At 48.2% G+C, this 10183-nt stretch overlaps 1 protein-coding gene across 1 annotated transcript; it reads left to right on the forward strand.

Moving 5' to 3' along the window:
* Positions 1-4503: 4503 nt before the first annotated feature.
* On the forward strand, positions 4504-8613 carry LOC115117142 (protein phosphatase 1 regulatory subunit 29-like). Its single transcript, XM_029645609.2, has 3 exons — positions 4504-5224; positions 5292-5393; positions 5524-8613. Exons 1-3 carry the CDS (start codon positions 4862-4864, stop codon positions 7924-7926), a joined length of 2868 nt encoding a protein of 955 aa, XP_029501469.2. The 5' UTR covers positions 4504-4861; the 3' UTR covers positions 7927-8613.
* Positions 8614-10183: the final 1570 nt, after the last annotated feature.

Here is a 10183-nt window from a genome sequence, read left to right on the forward strand (position 1 = left end):
TCCATGACAACCGAGGGAGAACCAATGGGATGGGTGTTGTTGAATAACCCAGATATAAAGCATGAATTATACAGGGGACTTAGACTGATAATCAGTTGAGTGTGTTTTCTTTATGTGGCTGGATATTTGATGTGTGTCTATGAGAGATGTGAGTAGAACACAGAGAATACAATGGTAAGGAAAGATGCCAACTGTGCAGAATGTGGAATGTACTTGCGATCTCAAACATGAGTAACTTCATGACTTTGTGACTCCTGTCCGAGTAGCAAACCTAGATAAACACACTAGATAAAAAGGAGGTTTCTTGGCTATTCTTGCAGCGTCTATTTTAGTGATGTTCAGAAGTAGAAGTGGGCCAGCCAAGACAGCCAGCCACCCACCTGTGACCTACCTGTTACCTCAAACGTATTTGCGATGTGACCCACATGTACATGTAACTGCCAAAATAAAGGAAACACCAACATAAAGTGTCTTAATAGGGTGTTGGGCCACAGCGAGCCAGAACTGCTTCAATGCACCTTGGCATGGAGTCTACAAGTGTCTGGAACTGTATTGGAGGGATGCAACACCTTTTAATCCATGATAAATTCCAAATGTGTTGTTTTGTTGATGGTGGTGTTGATAAGTTTTCAATTGGGTTGAGATCTGGTGACTGAGACAGTCATGGCATATGGTTTACATCGTTTTCATGCTCATAAACCATTCAGTGACCACTCAGGCCCTGATGATGGGGGCATTGTCATATAATTGATACAGGTCTCCCCATCTCCATTACCTACCTTGTCCTAACTATATACCCCCACCCCCCATTCACTACTTTTCCTCTCACCCCTCCTCTTGTGTTCCCTATATGGAGCACTAAATGGGATCAGCTCTCGTGTGGAACAGAGAGAGACAGAGAGAGAGGAGAGAGAGAGAGAGAGAGAGAGAGAGAGAGAGAGGAGTGAGAGAGAGAGAGAGAGAGAGAGAGAGAACACGAGAGAGAGAAAGAGAGAGAGGGAGTGAGAGAGAGAGAAAGAGAGAGAGAGAGGAGAGAGAGAGAGAGAGAGAGAGAGGAGTGAGTGAGAGAGAGAGAGAGAGAAAGAGAGAGAGAGAGAGAGAGGGGTGAGAGAGAGAGAAAAGAGATAGAGAGAGAGGAGAGTGAGAGAGAGAGAGAGAAGAGAGAGAGAGAGAGAGAGAGAGAGGGAGTGAGAGAGAGAAAGAGAGAGAGAAAGAGAGAGAGAGAGAAAGAGAGAGAGAGAGAGAGAGAGAGAGAGAGAGAGAGAGAGAGAGAGAGAGAGAGAGAGAGAGAGAGAGAGAGAGAGAGAAGAGAGAGAGAGAGAGAGAGAGAGAGAGTGAGAGAGAGAGAGAGAGAGAGAGAGAGAGAGAGAGAGAGAGAGGGAGAGAGAGAGAGAGAAGAGAGAGAAAGAGAGAGAGAGAGAGAGAGAGAGAGAGAGAAAGAAAGAGAGAGAGAGAGAGAGAGAGAACGGTCTTGATGCACATAGTACATGCTAAATAGGCTAAATAGGCTACAACCTTTGACTACACTAGCATGAGACATCCCCTAGAGGGAATGTTCCAGTGGCAACAGCCCACAACTCTAATCAGTATGAGGTGTTGATGATGAATTGTATCCTAAGTGCTTTGGGTCTTCCCATTTTCAGCAGTAATCAGTGGGAAATTTTACCAGATACTTGGCTCTCACCATTGGGGAATACTGACTAGAATAAACTGGAATGAGTTCCAATTCTCCATCAGAATCATTGGAATAGAGAAATGAGAACAGTGGAACTAGGACAGTTCCATAATTCTCTGGTTCCATGGAGAGAGAGAGAGCTTTCTGACTGTCAGCTGTAGCGAGAGGAAGACATTGTCTGTCACAACACACAACTTTTCATCATGGCTTGTATAACTATGTATCTAGCTTTCAAATGACATGCAGATTGAATAGAGAGACGATGGTGAAGGATTGTATGATGTGACTGGAGAGCCTATAGAAAGAGGAACTGACTGTCATCGGTACAGTCAGTACGGTGGTGTGTGTGTGTGTGTGTGTGTGTGTGTGTGTGTGTGTGTGTGTGTGTGTGTGTGTGTGTGTGTGTGTGTGTGTGTGTGTGTGTGTGTGTGTGTGTGTGTGTGTGTGTGTGTGTGTGTGTACCTGTGTGTGTACCTGCATGCATACCAGTGTGTGTGTATAAGTATGTTTACGTATATGTGTCTAATAATGTGACAGGTGAGTCAACAGGGAGAGATCGAGAAGTCTCGGAGGTTGAGGTGATTAATGTAGCGTGGCGTGTGTGAAACACCTCTACAGAGACTGACAGGGACAAGATAGATGGGTGTCAGGGTGAGATGGAGGGCCTCCTGCAGGGGGCTCTCCTACCTAGGGATCCAGGAAGTGCAGACACAGGAGTGGTGGGACTAGGAGCTTTCTCACAGCGTGAATAGTTTAACATGATGAGGACAAATGAAAGTCAGGGACAGAAACTTTGTCTGAGTGGATGGCACCCTGTGGAGAGGAAGGTTGTCTCTTCATCCTGAGCTCAGTTTCTTTCTTTCATTGCTCCCAACCTTTCTCCCTACATTCTCTCCTACTTTCTCTCCTTTCTTTCCGCCTTCCTTCCTTCCTTCCTTCCTTCCTTCCTTCCTTCCTTCCTTCCTTCCATCCTCCCTTACTTCCTATTTTCTTTCCATCCTACCATCCTTTATTCTTTCCATCACTCCTCCCTTATTTTAAATGAAGGGAAGAGGGCTTTTTAACTTTGTGTGCCATTTGAATGTCATTTATACACTCAACACATATTTGAATGTCATTTATACACTCAACACATATTTGAATGTCATTTATACACTCAACACATATTTGAATGATCATTTTAATCACATACACTACATACTAGCGATGGAGGAAAAATGGATACAGTTACATATCGGAATTATTATTTTTGACAATATATGGTATCGTTTTGGCAATATATGGTATCGTTTTGACAATATATGGTATCGTTTTGACAATATATGGTATCGTTTTGACAATATATGGTATCGTTTTGACAATATGGCAATGTTATTTTTGCGCTGGATGAGTGAACCTGCACCAACAATATGTTCTCCATCTTCTATTCAATAGACCATTTGTTTTCAGCACTTTTATTAAAACTCGTTTTCCACATGCCTCTTTCTGGTCCCTCTGCAGCAGATAGATGGTGAGCAATATGTTTAGACCATGGAATCGTAATAAAATCACAGTATTGAATCACAATGCATCGTGAGAAACGTGGGACACGCAATATATATCGTATCGTCACCTAAGGATCGTGATAATATTGTATCGTGAGGTCCCTGGCTATTCCCAACCCCAATACATCAGTGGAGGCTGCTGAGGGGAGGACGGCTCATAATAATGGCTGGAATGGATTCAATGGAATGGTATCAACCACATAAAACACCTGGTTTACATGTGGTTGATACCAGTCCATTGACTCCATTCCAGTTGTTATTATGAGCCGTCCTCCCTCAGCAGCCTCCACTGTAATACATACATGTATATATTTTCCCCATCAAATCATGGGCCACCATAACATACATTATCTTTACAAGAGAACGTGTTACCTAGAATAGATTCCATTAGGGATCTTCCTAGAGAAGATTCCTGGGGATTACGGTGGAGAGACTGTATGAAGTGTCACTTGCCAGGATTAGGATGTAATCCAGAATTAATCCACGACGGAGAAATAAACCTTGAGTGTCACAGTGGCACAAGATTTAAGATGCACAGATATCAGCGCCGAGGCCAGAATGATGCATGTTTGTGAATGAACATCATGTTTTCATGGGCTAGGTTTCTGTGTTGAGGTTTTATGCAGGGCACTTTATTTCCAAGTGCTGTCTTCTGGTCGCACATGATGGTCATGAATACGCATCTGTTCTGTTTGCAGAGAGTGGCTGTCAGAGAGAAAGGGGTCATGCTGGTGTGTGTTAAACAGTGCATTTTTCGACTCCCATTCAGGATGTGTTTTCATCTATAAACTGGATGTTGTATTGCTTTTCTAGAATCGTCTCCTTAATCATAGTGCCACTTGAGATCAGAGTTTTCTAAAATTGCCCCTAATTTTATAGCTGTCCCATGTGATTAGGTTTTTTATACAGATGTAGGATCTTAATTTGAGCCAGTTTGCTAATCCTGCATCAACAGGAAATGTGAATTATTATGTGGATTAAATTAATGGACATTTTTGTAGGGGTTGAAACATTTTGGGGGAAATCAAGTCTAAAATTTCAAAGTGAAAATTACAAACTTCAGAAACCTTCTTAAACCTCAAATACGTTACACGTTTAACATTTCCAGGAAAGTTATCCTGAAACAGGGTGATCAAATTAAGACTCTCCATCTGTATGCAACACTGGTGTTTTGTGTTCTATGTTGTTTGGTTCATTCCATGTTATTATTGTTATGTGCCTCTCTATTGTTGCCTCATGGTATTCCTCTCCTCTCTTCCACAGACTCACGTCTCTCCAGCGGATCCTGCTACTTCCTATCAGATCAATCAACAAGACTTCCTGTCGGAGAGATTATGAGGAATAGCTGTTTCACTCCCCACGGCAGTCCAACAGGAAGTGAAAAGACATGGGGACTCTGCTAATCACCATGACAACCATACAGCTGTGACTGACTGTGTGAGGCCCCTCCCTCTTTTTCTACACCCAAGCTAAACCCATTCTCCCCTTTCTGAGGACAATCTAGCTACGTCAGTCCATCCCCCACGCTCTTTCTCCTTTAAACTCAACCTCGCTTTCCCTTATTTCAATCCCACTTTTCCTCCATCTTAACAAAACCTCCCTCTTCATTCGTCCTCCTCCTCCTTCTCTTCCCTCCATCATCATGCTCAGCAGGCTTCACACTCACTCCTCCTCTTCCTCTCCATCTACCCCCACCCTCCTCATCCTTCCCTCTCTCCTCCTCTTCCTCCACCTTCCGGGCCTGGTCTGGGGGGACTGCTGGCTGATCGAGGGGGACAAGGGCTACGTGTGGCTAGCCATCTGCAGCCAGAACCAGCCTCCATATGAGACCATCCCCCAGCACATCAATAACACGGTCCACGACCTGAGGCTCAACGAGAACAAGCTCAAAATGATCCCCTATACCTCCATGTACCGTTTCACCAACCTCACGGACCTCAACCTCACCAAGAACGAGATCTCCTACATCGAGGACGGGGCCTTCGCTCAACAGGCCAACCTACAGGTACACTGGGTGGGTGGGTTGATTGATTGATTTAATCTTAACGTAATCCTTTCTGGTTCTCTCCTAGGTTCTCCAGCTGGGCTACAACAAACTGACCAACCTGACAGAAGCCATGATGAGGGGCCTGGGCCGGCTGCAGTGCCTCTTCCTCCAGCACAACCTCATTGAGGTGTGACATTGGTCGATTTTGGTTTTGTTCTACTATTTGCTAAAGATAAGTTGATATTATTCTGTATGTACAAAATTATTCAGATTTTTTAAAAATATATTGCTTTCTGTCTCTGTATGTTCTCATCAAGGTCATTGGCAATAATGCATTGGATGAGTGCCTCAGTCTCAACAGCATTGACCTGTCGTCCAATAAGCTGGCCCGCCTCGACCCCTCCACCTTTACCATTTTGAATCGCCTCATGGTGTGTGAGCTGGCTGGGAACCCCTTCCATTGTGGCTGTGACTTGTACAACTTCCTCACCTGGCTGGAGGCCTTCAATAACGTCACACACACCTACGACCGGCTCCAGTGCGAGACCCCCAGGGAGATGTTTGGCTACCCACTCCTGAGTCCCATCGCTTCCGGCCACGCCGGGCACAACGCTCGGACGATTCTGTCCTCTGTCTGCCGGGATGGGGTCTTCATCCCCGGGATGACGTCTCTCCCGCCAGACTCAGATTCCTCCGGAATGGGCCCGGACATGTTTGACCGCGTGGGTCCATACCACCAACCCACCACCTCGTCTTCCTCCACGGAGCACAGCTTCAGCCCCAGCATCAAGCTCCACCACGTGTCCCTCTTCACGGCCTCTATCATGGTCCAGATCCCCAGACCTTACAGCAAGATGTACATCCTGGTGCAGTACAATAACACCTTTGTCTCTGATGTCATGAACCTGAAGCTCAAGAAGGAGATGATCACACTGAACAAGCTCAAGCCACACACCAACTATACCTTCTGCGTGGCCTCCATCCGGACCTCCCAGCGCTACAACCACACCTGTCTCCAGTTCTCCACCCGAGCCCAGAACCCTGACGACATGCCGCCAACACCTTCCACCACCACCCACTACATAATGACCATCGTGGGCTGCCTCATCGGGATGCTCTGCATCCTGGGCCTCATCTACTATTGTCTGAGGAAGAAGAGGAGGCATGAGGAGAAGCAAAAGTCCATCTGTGTGAAGAAGACGATTCTAGAAATGAGGTATGGTCCGGAGGTGGCGGCGGCCGTGGGGAACGACCCGTCTGCGGTGCAGAAGCTCCAGGAGCAGGCCCAGGGTCAGGGCCACCACCAGTACCAGCACCACACGCACGGGGGCAAGATACCAATGTCTGCCTCCTCCTCAGGCATGCTTCACTCCGCCAACACCTCTTCCTCCAGACTCTCCTCCATCCCTCAGGATAAGATGCCCACCACCTTCTCTGAGGCCATGCTGACCAGCAAAGGCAACTACATGGATGTGAGGACGGAGGGGGTGATGAGAGATGGAGGGATGGGAGGAGGACAGGGAGGGATGAAGGATGAGGATCTAAGAGAAGAGGACGGGACGGATGTGGGGGAGGATTCGGACGATGACGGGCGAGGCTCGGCCTCAGAGATCTCCACCATCGCCATGGAGGTGGATAAGGTCAACCAGATCATCAATAACTGCATCGACGCCCTGAAGCTGGACTCTGTCATGGCCGCCTCCTCCACTGCCTCTTCCGCCACCACCACCACCTCCTACCCCACCTCCCCTCCACCCACCTGCACCTCCTCCTTGACCCGTGGCCTCATCCCTCTTTCCCCCGGCATCACTGAGACCTGCCCGGGCCTGCCCTCCCCTACCACCAAGATCCCCCCTCCACCGCCGCTCCCCTTCTCCATCCCTCTCTCAGAGCGTCCGGGGATCAGTGGCGGGGGGTTTGTGTCGCCGCCCTACCGGCCGCCTCCCCCTGCGTCCGCTGTGCGCCCCGTCGTGAGGCAGATGAGCGCTGACGCTGCGGTGGTGATCAGTGCCGTGAAGAAGCAGTGCAGCACCTCGTCCTGCAACTCCATGGGACGTGACCGGGAACGAGGGACCGGAGGAGGAGGCCGGGTCTACAGCCTGGACATCCACGAGCCCCGCAGCCCGGACCCCTGCCAGCAGTACCCAGGGGAGAGAGGCAGCCCCGCGGGGTGTGGAGAGCCCCTGGAGCGGCTGCCTCTGGTGGGGAGCGGCGGGGGAGGAGGTGGGGGTGGTGGGTGTGGTAGTGGAGGTGGTGGTGGTGGTGTTGATGGTATTACCAACCAGCATCACCAGCACCACCAGCAGCAGCAGCAGCAGCAGGGGCAGGGACAGGAACAGCAGGAGGACTACCACTGCTCAGAGCACCGCCACTCCGTCCCAGCTCTGTACTACGAGGGCTCCCACCAGGGCTCGCCGCACCAGAGGGCCTCCTTCCTCAAGCCCCTGACCCGCTCCCACCGTGACGCCGCCTCCTACTCACAGCTCTCGCCCTCCCGCCACCAAAACTACTCTGGGTACTCCTCCAGCCCTGAGTATTCCTCGGAGAGCTCTCTGAGGATCTGGGAGAGGTTCCGGCCCTACAGGAAGGGCCAGAGGGATGAGTCATGCTACGTCACGGCCGGGAACGCCTTAAGGAAGAAGGTGCAGTTTGCCAAAGGGGAGGACCTCCACGACATCCTCGACTACTGGAAGGGCGTGTCAGCCCAGCAAAAGCTGTGAAAGGAAGACAGGAAGTGAGAGTGAGATATTGTGGGAAATTGAGTTTTGAGTAATGGGTCTCTTGTTGATCCCGGTGAACTGCCAATTTGAGATACCAGCCGAAAGAAAAGAGAGAAAATAAAATGAATGAGGGTGGTGAAAGAGTTAAGTTGAGTCTGACTCATTTACAGTAGGTTTCATTGATCAGTGTCAAAACATGTTATCATCAGCAGGACCAGAGCTGAGAGAGATGACAGTACAGCAGGGTCATTGTGGACTGTAGGACTACTTCTGGAACCTGCTCATCGTCTTTACAGTTATAATTAGAGACAGGAAGCCCAGGCCAACCATCCAATCAGTATTCAGTGAACACTTCATGTGGAATTCACCTGTTGGAGTGTCATTCTCTGTGCCACACTTTCATCTGTGTGTAGAGACGGGAAATCAGATGACGTAACGCCTGTTTGTGTCTGCATTGAGTGTATGCGTGTGTCATCGAGTGTACTGTGTGTGTGTGTGTCAGTGTTTTTGTGTGTGTGTGTATGAGTCAGTCTAAACTCCTACACATGTTTTTGGGCGCATGTAGGGCGCGGAGATAATGTCTGTGTTGGTGAGACAGAAACACAGTGAGATAATATACAGAGAGAGAGAGAGAGAGAGAGAGAGAGAGAGAGAGAGAGAGAGAGAGAGAGAGAGAGAGAGAGAGAGAGAGAGAGAGAGAGAGAGAGAGAGAGAGAGAGAGAGAGAGAGAGAGAGAGAGAGAGAGAGAGAGAGAGAGAGAGAGAGAGAGAGAGAGAGAGAGAGAGAGAGAGAGAGAGAGAGAGAGAGAGAGAGAGAGAGAGAGAGAATATGAGAGAGAGAGCAATACAAAGGGGGAAACATGGTGATTGTGAACAGAGCTGTCAAGCAGTCTCTCCCTCCTATCCCTCAGATCATCCATGCTATTGGATGGTGCACAAACATTTGCATTTCAATAGTGGCTGTCACAGTCACAGCAAGCTGGGAGGAATAAAAAGGAAAAACTGAAAACACTCAGGGAGGCTTTACGGTGTGACGATGCAGGCTTTTGTTGTGTCTCAAATGCCACCCTATTCCCTAAACAGTGCACTACTTTTGACCAGGGCCTATGGGGAATAGGCTGCTCTTTGTGACACAGAGGTTGGGTCTTTAGTCAGCCATAGCACAGGACTAGCCAACCAGGCAGGCAGGGTAATGCACTGTGATACAGGCCAGATGTAACCTGTGAAGATAGGGAATTGACACAGCAGTGTAAAACAGTAGCCCCGCCCCTGGAGCAGAGACATGTCGCTAGGAGCTCCAGGGAGGAGGATCAGGTATCTGGTCCTACATGTTGATCTATGATCAGACATTTAACCTGGACCCTGTGAATGGGACTCAGATTGTGAACAGCTGTATTGTTGTTATCGGTGTCTTGGGTAGCGGTCACTGTGACTTACTAGGTTCTGTAGACAGATAAAGAGAGAGATGGAGAGACTGTAAAACACAGAGATAAAAAAGAGAGTAAGAAAAGAGAAGGGAGAGAGATACATTCTGCGTATTGTGCATATTCATGTCAGCAGATGAATGTGGGTCAACAGAGCTAAAATACAGACAATGTGCATCATTTGATGTGAGCACTTTGTGTCCTTTTGTCGAGATGAATGTGGCTTAAAACGTCCATGCCACGTTTAATAATGTGATCAAAAATGGATCGTGGTCTTTAACTGGTGACCCACTTCACACAGGTTCACCCACACAGTTCCCCTGTACAGCAGTTCTAGCTCAAGAGAATAATACCCCTCTTATTTCATAACAACTGAAGGAGGGGCGGAGTAAGGAGGTACACCTTTAATTAACACCAACACCTCTTTCTGGATATTAACACCATGAGCGTCCACTTTAATTAGACACACTAATTAGCAATTAAACAATACTGTGTCATGGGGAGGTTGTGTACGTGTGTGTGTGTGCACGCACGCTGGTGTGTGTGTGTGTATAGGGTCGGTCAATATGCAGCACTGGGTTGTGTGTAGAGTGCTTAAGCTACATTTAACATTACATTTAAGTCATTTAGCAGACGCTCTTATCCAGAGCGACTTACAAATTGGTGCATTCACCTTATGACATCCAGTGGAGCAGCCACTTTACAATAGTGCATCTAAATCTTTTAAGGGGGGTGAGAAGTATTACTTTATCCTATCCTAGGTATTCCTTAAAGAGGTGGGGTTTCAGGTGTCTCCGGAAGGTGGTGATTGACTCCGCTGTCCTGGCGTCGTGA

The sequence above is a fragment of the Oncorhynchus nerka genome, linkage group LG26 (assembly GCF_034236695.1).
Source record: "Oncorhynchus nerka isolate Pitt River linkage group LG26, Oner_Uvic_2.0, whole genome shotgun sequence".
Taxonomy (NCBI): domain Eukaryota; kingdom Metazoa; phylum Chordata; class Actinopteri; order Salmoniformes; family Salmonidae; genus Oncorhynchus; species Oncorhynchus nerka.

Coding starts and splice junctions, on each gene's coding strand:
- LOC115117142 (XM_029645609.2), top strand. CDS start 4,862: ATGCTCAGCAGGCTTCACACTCACTCCTCCTCTTCCTCTCCATCTACC. Junction 5,225..5,291: donor CTCAACAGGCCAACCTACAG/GTACACTGGGTG, acceptor GTTCTCTCCTAG/GTTCTCCAGCTGGGCTACAA. Junction 5,394..5,523: donor TCCAGCACAACCTCATTGAG/GTGTGACATTGG, acceptor GTTCTCATCAAG/GTCATTGGCAATAATGCATT.